Below are 21,204 nucleotides of genomic sequence, written 5' to 3'. Positions count from 1 at the left end.
TTTTTGAAACAGCTTTTTATTAAACAGCAAAGCATAATGGCAATACAGTTTTAAATGTTTAAAAATTAGGTCACAAAGGGATGCAAAATGTTTGCAGTATGACTATTATATATTCATATAGCTAAAGTCATCAAATCTTAACACCAATACAAACATTAAGATTATTCCATGATTAGCCTAAATTTAATAACCATAAACTATATTAGTGGATCTCTTTTCCTATTTAATATTGTAACATTACTTCTGATACTGATTTCTTTACCACCAAATGGAATGTACAAACTAAATTTTAAAAAAGTGTTAAATGACTAAAACTCTGCAAACCAGTAGTTGGGTTTACAGAAAATTCTGGGAGAAGTAGTGAGATAAAATACTGAGAAAGCATCAATTAGTATACATGTAAAACTCTCTCATTTTATTCATGATTCTGATACTAATACACTTTTTAAGGGACTTTGCAAAGTTGATCATCTGGGTACTGCGAATAAACCTGAGACCAAATTTTATTCTCTTCTAGGTATGGTTTATATAAGGTTAGCCAAACTTAATCCATTTTCTTATATATTCCCCCCGGCCCAAATCTAATCTGTGCCAGAGATAACACAAATCTGGAGTAAAACTGTTTGGAGTTGGTTACAAGTACTTACCAAGTATTGAATACTTCTCCTACTCTATTTCTATTTTTCCTCAAAATTTTCTATTTCAAACACACACACAACCAGAGCTCATCTTTTCAGGTATCAAGTGGATTATTTTGTGCAAAGGAAGTTTTTAAAACCAAATCTTCCCAATACGATAATTCAGTTTCAAAGAAAAATCTTCATCTTTATAGCCCCCGTTTTCAATTGATTAAACAGAAACCAACTATCCTATCTTATTACTAAATATAACAAATAAGCCCTAAACTGAGAAAATATCTTATTTTGGTTAAGTTTCAACAGAGTTCGGGCTACTCTCTTAGATGATTAACTACTGAAATTACTTTTTACAAATGTGAAACCAATTTTTTCCTTAGGGGAAGGAAAATGGGAAGAAAGCAAATGGAGAAGAGGCACACGATGGTGGACAGGGTATATAAAGCTGTGCATTCAGTACGTGATTTTGGTCACTTTTTCACAACACGGTGGTTATTTTCTTGTATCTCTATGCCTATAATAAAAGACAATGCTAAACCTATAAATGATTTAACATTCATTTTCAAGTTTCATAAATATATGCATTTCTAATTATAAAGTCTCTACAATACCTTTGCACATTTTCATAGACTAACATAATACACAGACTCATGAAAGTCTTCTGTTATGCTCTTAATTTTGCTTAGGTCTGACATTATCTTCATAAATACTCAGTGAAGCCACAAACAAAAGTACTATAACTTTTGGAATCTATCCAAGTTTTAAAGAAAAAAAGATCAGCAGCAATTCCATAAGACATAAGGGATATCAATCCCTTATTTTCTTTTGCTTTTTGTGTCAGTTGTTTGAAAAACACTAGAAGCTGACATGAGGTTTTCTATATATTGTCCAAGAACTTGGTTTTCTGATTTTAGCTTCAGATTTTCTTCCTTAACTGCATCTACTCTTGCAGAGAGATCTATATGAAAAATAAAAAAGCGCATTGTCAATCAAATGATGGCAATGACTCCGTGTTATAAAATGCTTATTAAGATTCATTCTTAAAAGAAATACAATCCTTACATTTTCTGTTTTTAAACTCAGACTACTTTAGAAGTTAAGGTAAAGAAAGTAAACTGAGTGCAAATCAATAGCCAAAATTCCTAAAAAGAGATTTCATATTAGACTAAATGTTATTCTTTGTTATTCTTTAAACAGCATTTTTGTTAAGTAGTTAACTCTTAAAATGGTTATTTAAAAAAACACTGTTTTTAAAATGTGAATTTTGGTTCATATCATCATAAAACCATAATGTCTTTACTAGTAATATTTAAGACAGTGTAGTAGGTGAACATAACTGAATTCACATACTGGATATAGGCAGTCAGTTTCCAAGCAATTGATCGTTTTGTATTTTTACATTAGCAAGAAATTCAAAAGAGCAGGTCTTGATGATTAAAAAAAGAAGATACCACACCTCAGTCATTCAGCAACTAAGTTACTGAGGTGCCTTCTAAGAGACAGGCACTGTTCTAGAGGCAACAGTAACAAAAAAGGTCCCTGCCCTTAACCAGCTGACATTCTAATGGGGCTTAGGGTGGGTGGGGGTCAGGAGAAAAAGCAAGAAGGGTAAGGGTCACAGGAAGCCAAGGGCGGTTGTCCTGTGATACAGTATTGTCAGGGATAGCTATTTTGATTAAGGAAATTTTGCTAGAGACCTAAAGGAAGTAAGGGAATGAGCCACATGGATATGCAAATGACTAAGGGAAAAGATTCAAGCACAGGGGAACAGCAACTGCTAAGACCCTGAGGAGAAGCTTGCTGAAAGAACAGCAAGGAGGCTGAAGTGTCCCAGTCAGGGAATGTGACAGGACTGAAAGGTAAAAGGGAAGTGAGAGACTTACAGAGAGGAACCTGGCTTCCATTAACTGTGAAATGGGAAGCCACTGGAATGACATGATCTGCTCAACCTGTTTTCAGAAAAAACCAGCACCACCTCTTAATTTCGTTAAAAACCAAAAGATGTTTCACTGGTGGAATTAATTTTATGCAAGACATTTAGAAAATGGAAAAACTCAGATCAGTTCCCTTATAATCCCTGAGGCTAATACACTGATTTTACACTCAAATAAGCTTTATTAAAGTGGACTTAGTAACACAATGCAGGGACTTAAACGGGGCTCATTATGTTAGATCTTAAAGAGGGAAGCATAAGAACACTATTTGACTTCCTTATTGAAACGTATCTGTTCTTTGAAATTACCAGCCAAAGCTACAGGCAGGAGAGGAAAAAAACAAAGTAGACTTTGAAATTTATACTTTTAAAAACTGAACAGTAACAAACAAAATTTAGCAATTTGCTTACAATTACAATTTCAATTACCTGGATGTTAGTCAAGAAAAATACAAAATGCAAGCTAACCTTCAAGGGTGTGTTGGAGTTCCAACACTTGATTAATAAGTCGTGTTTTCTCCTCCAGTTCCACCTGATTTTCAGCATCAACTGCTGTAATGAAAAGGTTCAGATTTACTATTAATATTAGCTACCATTTGTGTAGTATAGCACTTAAAAGATCTGCAAAATGGTTTATATTCATTCTTACTTGACTTATACAAGAGCCCTGTAAAATAAAAGGTTATATCCCACATGGCAGATGAGGACACCAAGGTGAAGGTAAAATGTTTTGCCAACATCTCATAGTTAAAGAATGGAAGTTGCCTTAAATCTTTTCTAGAACTAGATGGGATTATAAATAAGTACACTGGCCCAGATCAAAGCCTTCTAAGTATTGATTCTCTGATCTTTCTATTGCTTAATAAAGCAATGTATGTGCCACAAAACCAGGAACATACAAAAAGGAAAACGAAGAACATACCATCCATGTCAGCATTCATCATCTTCGGTAACAAACTTTTGGGCCTTGGATACAAAATTCTTGATGAATGGTCTGCAAAGAGAAAAAGTTAGAAACACAGACATATAGAGTAATGAAATATAAGCTTGTTTTTCAAAAGAAAATTAAGTGACCCAGTAGGACTCTTTTCACATGCTTTACTAAGAATACCCAGTGGGGAAATAAGCAAAGAATATTTACAGTTTACAAAGAGAAGTATTAAGTAAATAAGAGAAAATGTTGAGTTTCTTGGTACGCAAAGAAATGCATAATAAAATACCACTGTATATTTCGTAAAATATTTTTCTAAAACAAGATAATGATCAATGCTAGTGAAGTTATGGAAAAACTAACACAAAATATTGGACACAAATTTTAAACGTAATATTTTTGAAAAGCAGTACAGTAATAAACAAGATTCATAAAAACATTTAAATATTTTTTACAAAGTAATTTTACTCTTGGAAATTTAGCCTAAGGAAAATTAAGAAGGAAAAAAATTACATCTATAAAAATCTACTTCAACCTTATTTATAACCCAGTAAACTGGAAACAACATAAACTGTCCATTCAGAGCCTGGCTGTTTATAGTTGCCATTTCTAATGAAGTGGCTACTAAAAATAATTATGACTATAATAACATGAAAGAATGTTTATGCCATTGTATATTCACTGATGTAAATTATGTGAAAAATCTTCAGTATGGATAAAGAACGCACAGCAAATTGAAAAAGCTCTTACATTAAGGATAATGGCAGCAAGGAAGACAAATCTCTCTAAAAATATTCTTCATTATTAAAACATTGTTTCATATATACCAATTAACACTTTTTAAACATAAAATTCAAAAGAAAAATACTCGTTATCTGAAACACTAATATGGGTTAAATGAAAAATATGTACTTGTCACCTCCTGGTTATAGTTAAAATAGATTAATTAGGATGTAAATGAGTAAATAAATATTAACATTTTCTTGTGTCCATAAAAGGCTCCAAAATATTAGAGCACTAAATCCTTGTGAAACATGTTCTGCTCTATTGCTAACATTCATTTCACATGCAATGTACTCAAAATTTATTAAATAATGTACCAGATTATTACTGAAAACAGATTTGTTAACCAATCTAATTTACTCAGTGAAGCAACTTAGATCTTAGTCAATGTTGTTACTCTTTCTTCAAGTATTTATTGAGCACCTACTATACCCAAGGCGTTGTTATGCCTCCATATGCTGAACAGTAGAACCCAAACCTACTGAACAAGGATGTCTACATACCAGAACTAGAATCACAATCAAAACAGTGATCAGTGTATTGTATATTCCCTCATGACACTTCAGATGCTGGCATGAACATGGCAATAGAATGCTCACTGTACACATGTATAAACTACCTCTCAAGTAAGATATCACTCAGTCTAAAAAGAAAGATATTAAACCTCCTTTACACATAGCTTTATTAAAGAAGTAACACTAAAAATAATGCTTAATACATCTACCCCAAGTCTTCCCACTTATACAGAATTAGCGCTACTCTCCCTGTTTTTTTTTTTTTTTTTTTTCGGTACGCGGGCCTCTCACTGTCGTGGTCTCTCCCGGTTGCGGAGCACAGGCCCCGGACGCGCAGGCTCAGCGGCCATGGCTCATGGGCCCAGCCACTCCGCGATATCTGGGACCTTCCCGGATCAGGGCGCGAACCCATGTCCCCTGCATCGGCAGGCGGACCCTCAACCACTGCGCCACCAGGGAAGCCCCTCCCTCACTGGTTTTAATTATCAGGTTCTTTGTACTTCAGAAAAAGTTTTAAGATAGATAGGTAGATATAGTTGCGTACACACACACACACACACATAGATGACCCTTGAACAAGGGTTAGAACTATGCGGGTCCACTTACATTCAAATTTTTTTCAATAAATACTACTACAGAACTACACGACCTACAGTTGGTTCAATCTGGAGATGCGGAATTGCGTATATGGCAGGCTGGCTGTAAAGTTATATGTGGATTTTCAATCGTGCAGAGGGTCGGCACCCCTAACCATCGTTGTTCAAGGGTCAACTGTATAAATATGTGTGTATATGCGCATATATATGTCTATACACACACACACACATAAATCCAGATTATGAAATTTTTTTCAAAAAGTCTTTAAGTCATTAAATGCTTTGTATAATAGTATTCGAAGACCACACTTCAAAAATTATTCTTCTCCATTCAATCAATGTGTCTTCATAATTGAAGAGGAAGAGTGCTAGCAGTGAAAACTTTATTTGGCCCTTCCCCGAGAGAAGAGCACTTTCATACCACTTCAACTATTGATACTTGTCTGGGAGGGATGACAGAGGTAACAGCCAAAAGCAAAAGTAAGTGATCTTGGGAATACTCAGCAACAGCAGACTTCCACTTGGCTATCTTCCCTGCTACATGAGAGAAGTATTCCCCATTTTTTAAAAGTTTGCTTTATGCCACTTCACTTGTATAAAAGGCCTACATTAGTACCTGTTTTGCTGAACAAAAGAAATCTGATGAGGATTTTCACTTTTGTGAAAAAAGGCAAAAAACAAAAATAGCATTCAGCATGTTTTGCAGCAAGGTGTTACAGAGGCAGCACTCACTCTGAACAGTGACACCAAGCTCCTTCCCTGAGAACTACACTCAGCATCTCAGCCTCAAGCCACCACAGCTTTGACCTGTGTCTGTGAGCATCCGTGTTCTATTTATTTTGTGCATCTGTTAGCAAGATGTGTCCTAAGATAATTGCTTCATCACTTTACGCCATTTCAGCTTACAAAAGGTAGGAATGCTCTACTTTCAGATAGTAGGGGGAAACCTGTATATTAAATCCTCCATATTTCTAATATCCAGTCTTTTTAAGAATATACCTGAAACAGAATTCTCATGACAGCTGAGAAGAGTGATATGATACACAAGTCAAAGCAACAGATAATCACAAAATCAATGCACTCAACTTTGAAATCAGATCTAGTATAGGGATGGGTTATACTTCTTTTGCCCGTATTTTAGTCTAATACTAAAATTAAACCCAGAAGTCTTCCATAAATGCAAAGTGTTCCAGGCTGACCAATGTAGTAGGTAAGGAAAAAGAAGCCAGTTTCTGAAATTTTGGCCACATATAACCCAAACAATAGAAAATTACTCTTAGAAAAACACATCCAGATTGGGGTGGAAGCAAGAGCACAAAAGCAGGGCGCAAGGATGGTGCTATAGGATATACCACATAACCCAAGACAGCACTACTCACATCATAGCCCATGTAAGATTGCCCTGAGGGCTGAACAGTGCAAAACCTGCCCAACTGTATATGGCAGCCGTATGCAACACCAGAGTATCACCGGCTGCCTCTGCATGACAACAACAAAAAAACACAAGTAGCAATTTTTTCTTATTGTGATGTGATCAAATAGACCAGTCTCAAAACGCTACTCCTGTATATATTCTAAGTCTGTCAGGACATCCAGAGTTATAAACAGATTTATTTTATATATGGGATCAAAAGGTTTCTTGAGCTCTTTAAGTCAAAGTATTTTAGCCATGGATTTTACTTCAAAATAGGGTCAATCCTCAAACTTTGCAATGCCTACATTAGCACAGTACTACATCATAATATGTACTCAACACAAGATTGAATTTTTCAACTATAAAATTCTTCTTCTCAATCTATAGTTGCTATCATATCAATCCAATGCTGTGTCAGATGTGCTCTTAGGAGTTCATTTTCAACTCCTTCTGCTCCTACACATAAATCCAAACCTGACATTAAAAGAGAGAGAACCCAGGGGCTTCCTTGGTGGCGCAGTGGTTGAGAGTCCGCCTGCCGATGCAGGGGACACGGGTTCGTGCCCCGGTCCGGGAAGATCCCACGTGCCTTGGAGTGGCTGGGCCCGTGAGCTATGGCCGCTGAGCCTGTGCATCCGGAGCCTGTGCTCCGCAACGGGAGAGGCCACAACAGTGAGAGGCCCGCGTACCGCAAAAAAAAAAAAAAAAAAAAGAGAGAGAGAGAGAGAACCCAGACAAAAGTATCTCAAGTGTGGGAACACCGAAATAAATGTGGGGTGCTAAAGCTGATCTGTTTATCCAAAATCTGCCTTAGCTCTCCGCAATGGATATGACTGTCTGGGATTCCTCAACTCTGACCTAAGCCGAGGTCAGATCTCATAAAACTTTTCTCAAAAATCACAGTAAATTTTAGTGCCTATCTTCATCTAGCCTTGGTCAGTGGAAGAGAATCTAGAGTTATTCTGATAACTTAAGTCCAGGGAACAAAAGTATGGAAAGAACAAGGATACAGAAATGTGGCAAGCATTAGTAAAACTTTTCTCAAAAATCACAGTAAATTTTAGTGCCTATCTTTATCTAGCCTTGGTCAGTGGAAGAGAATCTAGAGTTATTCTGATAACTTAAGTCCAGGGAGCAAAAGTATGGAAAGACAAGGATACAGAAATGTGGCAAGCATTAGTATCGACCCATTTTCCATGCCCTCAGTCAACTGTGACCAAAGGCTATCATCTTACCAAGTACACCTCTACCTTCTTTTCTAGTATGCCCAACAGTACCATGACATGCTCTTCATAAAAGGCAGTTTAGCACAGTGATTAAGAACATGGATTTAGGTTACCTGGATTCAAATGCTAGCTCTCCTATTTATAAGCTCTGGAACCTTAGGTAAGATTAACATCTCAGCCTCAGTTTCCTCATCTGTAAAATGAGGTTAATAACAGTATGTACCTCATATTTTTGTTGTGAGAACATTATGAGTTGATATATATAATGTGATTGCAACAATACACAGTAGTTATTCAATAATGTTAGCTATTATCTTTTCTACCTTTTAGCTGTACTTCAGGCCACAAGAAGAATTTTAAAAAATTACCTGGTCCACTTGCCTCATTTTTACAACTAAGCCAAGGCCAAGATGGTAATGGCCTACCTAAGACCACAGTAATACTTACATAGACAGAGCCAAGACTACATACAGTCAATGTCCCAGTCTAGTGTTTTCCACCACTCCACCACAGTATGCTCACAACGGAGACCTGAGATTTTGAGACTTTTCTGATATCTACCCAACCTAAACCTCTCAACTTTTCTGCATCTAAAACTGATTTTCATCATCTGTCATCTACTTACTAAAGGAACTAGCAAGACTACTAAACGTCACTGTACATTAATATACTAAATTCTTTACATATATTAGCTCATCAAATCAACAGGACATGGCACTTTACAAACGTGGACCCTGTATCTCAGAAAGGCTACATATCCTGCCTTAGAGTTCACAGCCGAAGTCTGTACCAAGAATCTGAACTCAAATCTAACTATAAAGTCCCTGCTTTTTCCATTATGCAATGGAAGACACTTTAATATGACCCTAATCTAAATTTGCAAAACATTTTGCAACCCCTGATGTCAAATTTCTTTGCTATTTATACTATCTAAAAAACTGAAGGTAAATTTCATTCACTGCAAGCTGCAACGACTTTCAACATGGCTTGTTCAAGTCCCTTCAAATTCTGACTTGTTCTGGTTAAGTCCAATTTTAAATTCCACAAAATTAAGGGACTGTTTGGCCAAATATTTGATCAGAAATGAGATCCCCAGAGTGGCTAGCTATATTGAGTTTAATCAATGAATGAGTACAGGCACGGAATATATAGGCAGAGCTTTGGATTCTCAGGTACAGTGTTGGGAACAGAGCACACCATCAGTCCTTAATATTATTACGTCATAGTACTGGAATCGATACACAACGAAAATCCTGTCTTTCAGGAATGTCTGTTTCTCCTTTCCAACAATCCTAAGTCCCCAAACTTGTCCAGCAGGACCCCTGAAAGATGCCCATTGAGAAACTAACCCGGGAGCTACTTTCAGAGCCTGAAAAGATGTCGCGAGCCCTGGTTTCACCGCTCACTCGGCTCTCTCCCCGCCCCCGCGTCCTCTCCCCGCCCCCGTCTCCGAGTTCTCCGCCGAGAAGCCGCGGGCTAGTCCAGGCGTGCCAGGTCCCAACCCACCCGAACGCCCCTCCCGCAGTCCCACTTCAAGGCGGACAGAGGCCTTAGCCTCAGGATCCGCGGGGAGAACGCGGCAGGAAGTCCGCGCCACGGACCGCGGGCAGCCCTCCACAAAGGAACCTCTGCGCCCAACAACGAGAGGATGAGAAAAGAGGCTGCGCAGGGGTTCTGCGGGGAGCCAGGCCTCGGCCGCCCACCTAACGCCCAGGCCTTAGTACGCTCTTCCCGGGTCGCCGTACGCCGAGCCGCGTACATCCCGCCCCTCCCTCCAGGCTCTCGTCAGTACCGAGGCCGCAACTCCAGTCGCTCGGGGGCAGGCCCTCCGCGACCCACGACCGCCCTCACCTGCCGTTTGAGGCGCCGGCAGGAGGAGGGACCAGGAGGATACCTCAGGCCTGGACACTCGGACCAACTGCCACCGGCAACCCCGCCCTCTCCGCCCACAGAGCGTGCGCCGAGGCTGGAGTCCCGCCCCGGCCCGGCCCGTCGCCAGCCAATCCCCACTCAAGAAGGGACGCCTGCGCATTAGCTACACGACGCCCCAATCGTCCTACCCCAAACCCTCGGGATCCACCTTTTGCCATAACAAAAGGGCACTGGAATCCAATCAGGGTTGAGGTCGTTGTGGGCGGGTCCGGGAAGAGCAACAGCCAATGACAGTACAGAAGCTAAGCTGAGCGTGCGAAAGCCAGTCCGAGCGAGGCAGTTCCTCAGTCTCAGCCGGTCCGTGAAAATGGGGTCAAGAAATCCAGTGTGGAAAATTGTGGAAAATTCTGACAGCTGTCAGGAAGGAGGTTGGTAAAACCTGGAGGTTGGTAAAACCTAACACTGGGCGAGAGAGAAATCATTCAAATTCAAGAAAAGGACGTGTGTGGACATAACAGAGAAAGTACCCTGGTTCTTCAGTTCTAAAAGCAGACTTTTCCATATTTTTAATTTCCCAAATCGGAAATCTCTTAAGTGTACGTCTAACGGACTGTTCCTCTCCGCATCTTCCCCAAACTAAATTAAAATCCATAATGCGCCGGACCATTTAATAATATTTTAGAACTGAGAAAATACCTTAATACTACTTTAGTGTATAGCACTTTTGCTCACTTTATCCCATTTGATCCTCACAGCAACCCACAGAAAGAAGCTTAAGAGTAAATAAATTTCCTGCTCAAGGTCATAGACGCAGTGTGAAATGCTGTGTGCCAGGCTTTGGGATGTAATGTGATCAGGCTGGGTACCATTCACAGGTACCTAGCACTTGACACAAAGCAGCATGCTGGCTTTGAATATTTGTTATTGTTTCGGCTTTGGCACATTCTCCTGAGTTGTAGAAACGAGTCACATGTCCACCTGTCTCTTGACTTTTACTTCTAGCACAGTTTGCCAACATAGAGCCTTACTTTTTTTAAGGAATAGATAAGAATTTTTTCCGTTCAGTGTTTGAGATCTATACATTTGACTAGAACTAAGATACACACTATGAGGAAAATTTACTAGAATGCAATGCAGGAGCTAAATACATGAGAAATAAGAAAGATTGAACATAAATCTAACAGGAGTGTCAAAAAGAGAGACTAGAGAGAATGGGTGTGGTCGGTATTTAAAGAGTAATAACTAAGAATTTTTCAGGGTTGTGGAATATTTGAATTAGATTCAAGAAGCACTTGAGCAGGATTAAAATAAGGAATTCTATACCTGGACACATCGTGGTGAAACTGCAGAACACCAAAGACTAAGAGAACTATTACATGCAGATTTTTTTTTTCTAGAAGAACAGGTTTTTGGGGGGTTGTTTTTTCCTGTTAGTTTTAAATAGGGTAAAATATACATAAAAGACTTACCATTTAAATAACCATTTTAAAGTGTGTGGTTCAGTAGTGTTAGGTATATTCTCACTGTTGTGCAGCCAATCCCCAGAACTCTTTTCATCTTGCAGAACTGAAATTTTATACCCATTAAACAACTCCCCGTTCACCTCTACTGCCAGTCCCTGGCAACCACAACTCTTTCTGCTCTATCGATTTGACTATTTGAGGCACCTCATGTAAGTGGAATCGTACAGTATTTGTCTTTTGTGACTAACTTAGCATAACATCCTCAAGGTTCATCCGTGTTGTAGCATGTGTTAGAATTTCTTCTTATTTAAGGCTGAATATTATTCCATTGTAAGTATATACCACATTTGGTTTATCTATTCATCCTTCAGTGGACACTTGAGTTGTGTTTAGCTATTATGAATGCAGCTATGAACGTGCTATGTGCAAATATCTCTGTGAGACTGCTTTCAGTTCTTTTGGGTATATATCCAGAATTGGAATTGCTAGATCATATGGTAATTCTGTTTTAAAAGCAACTTTTAAAAATGCGATATTAACACAAGAATAGACAAAAAGAAAGTTAGAAAAGCAAGTTCCTGTACCTGGAAGTTGGTATAAAATAAAGACGTCTGGTAAGGAAGAAATGTTGGTAAGGCTGTGGGAAAAACTATTACTCATTATTCTTGGTAGTAAAATTGGCACAGTAACTTTGTTAATTGGCTATATAAAAGACAAATTATGGTGGTTTTAGTGAAATTGGCTATTCGTATAAAAATATGAAATTAGATCCAGATCTCACACCAAAAATAAATTCCAAATGAAGTAAATGTGAAATGTGAAAATACTCTAAACTTTTAGGAAAACACAGATGTCTTTATGACACCACCGTAGAGAAGGATTTGTTAAACCAGACAAAACAGTGTCATTCATTAGGAAAAGATTTTAAATTTTGATTGTTTTATACACAGATGAGAAGACATTTTAAGTCAAGTTAAAAGCAAGCCACAGACTGAAATAATATAATAAAGCTCTGAAAATGTAAAGAATTCTGACAAAGATAAAAAAAAATTCAAATAACATAAACAGGCAACTCACAAAAGAGGTCAGAAAGATTCTTTTTTAATGTTTACCTTCACTAGTAATCAGGGGGATTTATATTAAAACAAGATAAAGGGGTCAGTTCATTAAGAAGATGCAAAATTCAGTTCAGATAGAACTGAAATAAGAAACTAGCCTACAACAATAGTCGGAAAGTTCATCACTCCCCTCTCTGTAATTTGTAAAACAAATATACAGAAAATCTGTAAGGATAAAGAACCCAGGACCCAAGCTTGCCTTCCCATTCGAATCACCTAAGAATCTCCTAATAACTCCAAAGGACAGACTACATCCCAGATTTATTAAATTATGGTATCTAGGGTGGGATACTGACATGAATATTTTTGGAATTTACAAAGGTGATTTCAACAGAGTGCAGGCAAATTGGGGAACTGTTGATATAAAAGACCAGAAAAAAAACTTCTATCAACATATTTGACCCATTTGACATTTATAGAACATTCCACTCAATAACTAGAGAACTTGTCTTCTTTTCAAATGCACATGGAATATTCACCAAAATGGACCATATTCTATCATAAAACAACCTCAACAAATTTTAAATGATTGTAGTCATAACAAAATATTTTCTCTGCCCACAAAGGAATTAAACTAGAAGTCAGTAACAAAAAGATATTTGTAGAAAACCAAGTAGTTGGAAATTAAACTACATGCTTCTAAAGACACTATGGGTCACAAGAGAAGTCACAAGAGAAATTAGAAAATATTTTCAATAAATGTAAACATGTCAAAATTTGTGGGATGCAATGAAGCAGTGCTTAGAGAAATTTCTTTACCATTAAATGCTTATATGAGAAAACCACCTATGAAATAGTCTTGCAAAGAAAGTTTTTTTTTTTTTAATGCAGCCTGACCCAATCAAGTCCATAAACTAGAAATTTAACAGGAAATACAGAGGACAGAGAAATATGTTAAGTCTACCATCTGGATAAGCTTTAGCGAAATCTGACAATGGAACAAAACAATAGGACAAGAACAAATAACAAGAAACAAACCCTTTCTTTAACAAATAAATCTCACTGGAAGAAAAAAGAATGGAAAGAAGACTTGTAGATAAAAAGACACTTAAAATACATTTTAAAAAACAGACCCAAAAAACCTATGGTTTATTTTGAATGCACCCTTGGATGATAAAACTAATTTTAAAATGCAAGAAAATGATTACTATAAGTAGGATACGGTAATTCTAGAGCATTCAACTTTTTAAAATTTCAGAATCAAACATATATCTTGCTAGAGAATTTAAACTTAAAGGAAGTCTTTAGACAAGCTATCTGAAGAGGATAACACACAAAAAGGTAACCATAATATTAGAAGAAGCATATCATTCACAAAATGTTGCAAATTGGATAAAACAGTGTTGCTGATAGTTGTCCTTCAATGAATAGAAAAAAATTCTTGCAATGGCAAAAAGGTGAGAAAAAAGAACAGTACACCCAAGTGATTATAAAAAGGGAGTAGAAACCTTGGCAAACTAGTCATGAAGTGAACATTCATTAAATTATTTACTTACATGGTGTTTCATATTTGCGTTACATTTTTCAATAAAAAATCGTTTAAAAATAGCCACAAAATTCCCTTCTGAATAAGAAAAACATTCAAGTACAAATAGGAACCACTGAAATTGTATAGAAATATTTGATTATAAGATGGATATCCATGTGATCTGGAAGCTGCACATATTATAAACCATCTAAATAAAAGCACAAATTAAAATATTCTTCATAGAGAATGGGGAACTCCAAATGGAAAACTATTGTTACAAGACAAAATATTATGTGAGGAAGAAATAATAAAAAAATAGAGAACCTCCAAGGTTGTTTTGATGTTCTAGTCTGATATACTCTCATCAAGCACATAAAAACTTTGAACTTGTTTGCAGTAATTAGAGGGATCTAAACATACTGTGGATATTTTAAAGTGAAATATGCTAAATGGAGGCATTTTGATAACTTTCAAGTGTAACCAGGTGTGTTCCCTCCTACTTTACACTCATTAATTTGCAAAATGTGTTTCATCTCATTCCTAAAAAAAGAACTCACATTTTCCTTTTTACTTATTTTTTTTCCCTTGAAAGGTTATTGAATTCATTGGAGAATGAATGTTGTCCTGAATTTGGTGAGTAAAGAATATTTTCTGCTTGTGGAAACTTGATTTCAAGACTAGACTTAATAGTATGCTCTACTGCTATTTGGAAATTAAGTTGTTTTTGTATACTTTTCTGAAGATTATAATTTCCTGATAATAACCAATAGTTGGCTAATTTGAACAGAATCATTTTCATTCATCTGTTCAATAGAGAAAATGTAAGAAATTACCAGTGTATTTTTAGTGCTTCTCAGATGAAAATTCAGAAGGATTTCAGGGTCTCCATGGAATCAAGCTTTGAACTTCTTGACAAAAAAGAAAATAGTGAGGAATGATTCTGTGCAGTCTTGATGCTTATTTTTCTCTAGACAAAGTATTGTCTAATCAGTGTTTCCCAAGTATTGGTGCTTATAGCTCTGGTTGAACATGATGAATAGTTACGTATTTTATCATAATAGAAAAATATGAATAATACAACTAGCCCTCAGTTTGCAGATGTTGTTGTTTAGAACAAAACTAAGTTCAAAAGTGATGTTTAATTAAATGGTTAATTTAATATGGCAAAAATTGCAATGTTGGTATGCAGATGTCTGGTTTGGAAAACCCTGGTCTGTCAACAGTGCAGTAAACATTGGCTTGAAGAAGAGGAAACCTGGGTTCCAGTTCTGACTCACCCTATATGTGTTCATTCAATTCTTCATATATTTCCTAGTTTAAAAGTTACTTTAGTGTTCCTTAGAGCTAGATGCTGTAGCATATTCAGATATTTGAAATTGACTGTAAGGTTATGGGGGATGAATCACTTTACCATAGACCCCTGTTTCCTCAAATGAGGGACTGGGATAAAGTTAATTCTGCCTCTCTAATATTGTATAAAATAACTGAGGAATTTATCAAGTAACACTACCAGTGAGTTATAGCAGTTGGTTCCCCATATTTAAGAGTCAACCATTGATGCTTTGGTTGTGTCTGACAGTCCAGCCCTTAGCACCGTACCTGACATAACATCTGAGAGCTTTCCTGAGTTAGTTATCTTTGAGCCACTCCATTTTAGCTTTTGTGATTTGGGGTTTCTGTGGTTCTCTACACATGAATCTACCACTATCAATCATTTCAGCTGAGTGCCTGTTACACTAAATTTTTATAAAATAATCTGCTTTAAAATTAAGACTAATCATTGGGCTCTTGGAGCATTAAGGGGATTCTGTTTTAATAAAACAAAATGATTCTTTGAAGGGCCTAGGAGTCCGGGTTGCAAGAAAATAAGATTTCATAAAAAGAATGCACATGAGTTGCTAGCAAGTCTCTAAAATGCTGGGCTGCGGATGGATTTTCTTACTTTTGATACACAAATGTAATCCTCATAGTTTTCTGTTTCCCTGGTAACTGTTTACACTAAATAATCAACTTGGGAGAGTTCCTCTGTCAGGCTGTGTCAGGATTTGGGATTTTACACAGCTCGCAAGCTTACAAGTTAGCCTACTATGAGTTCGTGAATGCTGGGAGAAGACATGAGATGCCTGCGTCAGAGTCCAAGGACTCTGTTACTCACAGCGGCGTGAACTTCATGCTGGTTTGCTTCTGTTTCCCATTTCTCCCAAGCCCCCCATAGATGCCTGCACACGCAGAGGGTTATTGTACAGGGAGGAACGCTGAGCTCAGGGAAGCTATTGCTTTTACGGCAAGTGGAAGCAAGCTTGCTCTTCAACCAGGGGAAGGCATTACTTCATCCCTTAGAGTTGCTCTCTGCAAACACACTCTCCGAAACGGCCTGAATAAAGGTCGGGCAGGTCCTTGTGCTCTTGGCAAACCAGCAAGAACTTGCAGTGACACTCAGGGCCCATGGCAGACTGCCCCTCCCCCAAACCTCTAACCTCTTTAGTTTGTGACAAATTCCTATTTTCCTTCCTCCTTCCTTATACAATTATCTCGAGGGAAATAGGAAAAAATGTCTCATAGAGTGTTGGTGGGATGCCTATCAGTCAAAAAGGAAGAAAACTACACTAGCTGGCTTTGAAGAAACATTAGTATTGATAGAAGTCAATGGCATAATCATAGTAAATACATTTTAAAATAAATCAAGTCATATTTTGTAACATTCCCCCACCCTTTCTTTTTCGCTATTCCAGCAGACTTTGCAACAATCAGAAGGAAGGACAAGGCTGTCTGTAGTTTGTTTGAAAACAAATGGTTAAAATTAATAATTGACAGGATAATTAGTAACACCCATCACAGCAAAAGCAGATCAAGGCTTCCCCAACTTGAAGCAGAGATCCAGCCAGGCTCCCTTTCTTTTTCTTTGCTAATGAGGGCAGAAAACGAGAGAACACCTTGCTGCTAAGGAATAGGGGCTTTGCCCATCCTGCTCAGATATGGCCTCTGTGTCTTGTCTAAACGCTGATGACAACTGATTTAAACAGTTCAAGTCCCCTTAAAGCTGTAGAAGAAATAACTCCTCAAGTTATGGAAAGAGCCCAGGACTCCTTGCTACTCATCCTTGATGTGAGTTCTGGAGTTTGAAGTAGGTTTCCTTTATGTACAACATGAAGCAAGTTATAAGTAAATAGGATGTGATTTTCATTTGGGGAGAAAATTGATATGCCCTTCAGAGGCATCCTGGAGTCCATCCTTCTCACAGAAGTTTCTTCAGAGGTGATCTCTATAGATCTTTATGTTTCAGGGCATTAATTTCACTTAGAGCATTGTTTCTCCCCCTTAAAAAGTTTTATGTCAAAATACGTTTTAGTATATTTTCTAACAAGCATCATTGGCCACAACCCAACTCAGCATTTTAACATTTTCTGGTATGTACCTCTGTGGTTTAGTTTTGGATTTGATGTCAAAGGTGTATAGTCTACTCTTAATATCACCTCAGAAAAGTATCATCAGCTTAAAAAAGCCACTGGTTTTGCCATTCTGCAAGTGACCACCTGCAGACGTGGGAATTTAGAGTGCTTGGTGGTCTGTGAGTACTGAGAGTATCGGAATAGAAACCCTCCTATACCCGATTCCTTAGATCCCTTGAAGAAGAGCCAGCTGATCTTCATGAATGCAGCCCAATTGCCAGTACAGTGTCTACATGTGTGTCTGTAAATACTGGTTGAATGAGTGAGTGAATGAATTTTCTGCTTTGGGTCCTTCCTTTTCCTGTCTCATGAAAATCAGACATATCTATGCTGCATTAGAGGATGACACAGTATTTCCACAGTGTCTTTTCACTTCAGAGCTCACATGACTTTCTATCAAATTATCTCACTGCCCCTTAACACATCCCAGTGAGAGGGCAGCAAAGCCAAAGAAGTCATTTTCCTTATGGTCCAAGTGGTGGTTCTTCACACTTACAGAACATTAGGCACACATGAACCATCACCTAGAGTGACAACTGATGTCACCTCATCATAACTTATGTCTCTGGCAGCTGTCGGGAGATACTCAGAGTACACTAAAAGACACCGTGAACAACACTTAGGGGCCAGAGAGAGGGAACTGCTAGTGACTTGCTGGCATATGTTCTCTTTGAGATGGTACGCTAGTGACCTCTAGTGGCAAAATTGATTCAAGATCAGTTTCTATTGATAATTCACCACAAAAGATTTTTCTTATATCAATCCTGTGTTTTCCATTCATGTAGTAACATTTTCTACTTGTAGAATGACCTTAATTATGCACAATGACTTATTTGTAGCTGTTCATATCCAAACATTATTTTCTCATTTCATATAATCAACTTTTGAGCTGAAAGAGCTCTCGAAAGGATTTGTTGGTTTTATTTCATTATGTGTGGAAAATGAGACCCAGAGAAACAAAACGACTTGCCTGAAGTCTCACCTCAGGGGTGGGACTAAAAGTCTAGTAAGTCTAAGGCTCTTTTCAAACTTCAGATGACTGCAGCCCAGCTGACATCTGACTGCAACGGCATCAGGGATTCCCAAGGGAAAACTGCCCAGCTAAACCCCCTGAATCACTGAGCCACAGAACAGTGAGCAAACAAAACGGTTGTTGCCTTACAACACTAAGTTTTGGGGTATGTTATACAGCAAGAATAATCAAAACAAAGAATTTATTTAGGAAATTTCTCTGATTCTATACAAAATAATGAAAAATACAAAATAATATACACCTCTCAGGTACTAGTTAATCTTCTATTAATAGTCAAAAACATCAGCTATAATAAATCAAAGAGCTCTCAGTCCAAGTGAATACATATTCTAACTGATAGAAATATAAGTTCTCCTTCCTCCGCTAAACTACCCATTTTAAAGATATTTACATTTTGAGACTATGGACCCAGTAGAGGATATATGTGTTCTGCACCCTATAAAAATCAATGAGTCCGTCTCAGTCAAAAAGTATCATTGGAACTCCTAATGTGTTGCTCACTTAAGAGAGTACAGACATCTCTCAAAGAATTTATAATCTAGTTGGTAAGACATATCGAACCCACATTAGCTAGAACAACTGTAAAGCAGGGTGGTGCTAAAGTATGACAGAACTTCGGAGAGAAGAGAGAGAGTGGGGCTGGATTAGGAGCACATCTGGGGTAGGGACATGATGGAGAGACCTTCTGACTAGTAGACTTGATATTCTCCCAACTGCAACTATTACAAGAGTTGGCAGTGCTTCTCCCTTCATTTCTTTCTGTATCTCCAATACCTGGCCCATAACAGGGATGCAATATAAACATAGTGAATGAATGGCTGAATGATACGTGTTTGGAGGTAGTAGGAAGTAAGTTGGAAAAAATTAATAAATGAAAGAGTGAATGAATGAATCAGCTGAGGAAAACATGGAAAGCCAAGCAGGAATTTGATCCAGTGGATTCCTAAGGTGGTGAGAGACGTGTTTTCTAGAAAGATATATGGAGAACTAAGTATCCAGAGTGAATCGGTAGGAAGACACTACAGGAGGAGGCGTATATAATAACAACAGTAATAGCTAACATTTACTGAGTTCCAACTATCTGTAAGGTGCTGTACTGAGCACTGAACATAAAATAATTCATTCAATCCTTACCATAATCCTATGAGGTAGTTACTATGATTATCTTTACTTTGCACATGAGAAAACTGATATTCCTAGAGGCTAGGTCATATGACTCTATGACTGTTATAAAATTCAGTCGTGAGTGGTAGAGGCAGTGGAAAAGGAGACGAAGGGATATTACCATAAACATTTTTTAAAAAGTAGAAGCAGGATGTGTTAACAGATTAATCAACCATGGAAGATAAAAGTGAAGGAAGGGTCCAAGATGACCATGATTTTTAGTCTCGAGTTCTAGGAAAATGATAGTACCATGTTGCAACTCTGCCACCTGGGTGGGTTACCCTATCAGACACCAGCCCTTTTTCACCCAAGGTTCTGAGAGAGAACTAAGCCCACCTAAGGTATTCATTGCATGAAATAAAATCAATTCTCCCCTTGCATCTAGAAAGGTACTTCTTATGTGGCATCCCTGAGAGAATTGAGAAAGTAGTCACTCAGATCCTTTTCCATGTTCCAAGGTTCTTTTGAGGAAGCCTGGTTGAGAAAGGCTATCATTGTTTAGCAGAAGACTTACTTTTGAAAACTGTATTATTTAGCCTGTTTACCCTTGTCCTTCCCTCAGAAAACAACCTCAAACTGTATAACTTTGACTAAGAAAGTCCTGGTTCCAAAGTTCTAACTTACAGCAAATTCCTAGCTCTGAGCTGCAGCCTATTTGATGGCCAAATCCACTGAATATTTGATGGCCAAATCCACTGAATATTTGATGGCCAAATCCACTGAATTCTTCTTGAACTCAATAGCTTGAACTGTTAGTTGTTTTGTTTGTTTTGCTTTGGTTTTTCTGTATGTTTTCCTTACAAAGAATTTTCCTGGAAAGATTTTCCCCTTCCACAGTAACTTTGCCTGCTTAAAATGGTGATTCCAGGACCTAGACTTTGTAGGTTGGTGACACTATACCACTGTGTAGAGAGCCCAGAATCTCCCAGACTCTATAGGTCTTTCCTGAAGCACTGAGTGCTTCTCTCACCACTTGGGTTTGATGTGGTTTCCCTGCCTTGTAATCCACTGAGGTTGGGAAGGGCTTACCTCATGGTGACATTTCACTGGAAGAGTCCTATGTGTTGACCAGAACATCTGTAAACCCCTTTAGGTCAGTCACCAAGCGGATGGAAAAAGGTTTCTAAAGCCTCCTAACCATAAGTCGTTCACCTTTTATATCTTTAAATACATAAAGCTTATGGAATTTTCGGGAAGGGATTATTAGGACTGAGGTGGTGACAGAAAAAGAAAATGAATTGCTGTTTCCGGTGGAACAGTAAAGAACTGTGGTGGATTTTAGCCAAGTACAGCCCAAAGTTCATATTTTGAGCTTAGTTTTTGCATATTAGCAGTGACAATTTTACAAACTTCAAAAATCATTTGTTTAGTCAAGGGTATTAGTTGTAGAGAATTTTCCCTTGTACATCACAAGTATTTTTACTATATTGATAATATATGTAACATTTATTCCCCCCTTACCAGGTGCCCCACAGTTTTACAAGAACTATTTTATTTAATTCTTACAAAATGTTTAGAAGGTAGGTACTTGGTATCCCCATGCTATGGAAGAGGAAACTAAAGCTTAGAGAGGTTAAATAACTTGCCCAGTGTTACCACAGTTT

General features: G+C 37.7%; 1 protein-coding gene across 5 annotated transcripts in view; it reads right to left on the bottom strand.

Moving 5' to 3' along the window:
- The window catches only part of SCOC (short coiled-coil protein), a 37,757-nt gene continuing 16,553 nt past the window's right edge, over positions 1-21,204 (bottom strand). The window contains exons 1-4 of one of the 5 annotated variants that reach the window (XM_065877856.1): positions 9,885-10,065; positions 3,491-3,562; positions 3,037-3,120; positions 1-1,593 (exon numbers count right to left, since the gene is read on the bottom strand). In XM_065877856.1, coding sequence (XP_065733928.1) covers positions 1,451-1,593; positions 3,037-3,120; positions 3,491-3,562; positions 9,885-10,065 — 480 coding nt within the window. In that variant the 3' untranslated portion in view covers positions 1-1,450. Of the gene's footprint in view, positions 1,594-3,036; positions 3,121-3,490; positions 3,563-9,884; positions 10,066-21,204 lie in introns of those variants that run through there. The other 4 variants (XM_065877857.1, XM_065877859.1, XM_065877860.1 and 1 more) reach the window with 4 other exon arrangements.

Source organism: Phocoena phocoena, chromosome 5, assembly GCF_963924675.1.
Source record: "Phocoena phocoena chromosome 5, mPhoPho1.1, whole genome shotgun sequence".
In the NCBI taxonomy this organism is placed as follows: domain Eukaryota; kingdom Metazoa; phylum Chordata; class Mammalia; order Artiodactyla; family Phocoenidae; genus Phocoena; species Phocoena phocoena.
Note: the sequence above shows the minus strand (reverse complement) of the source record. Positions and strands in the feature narration are given on the sequence as shown.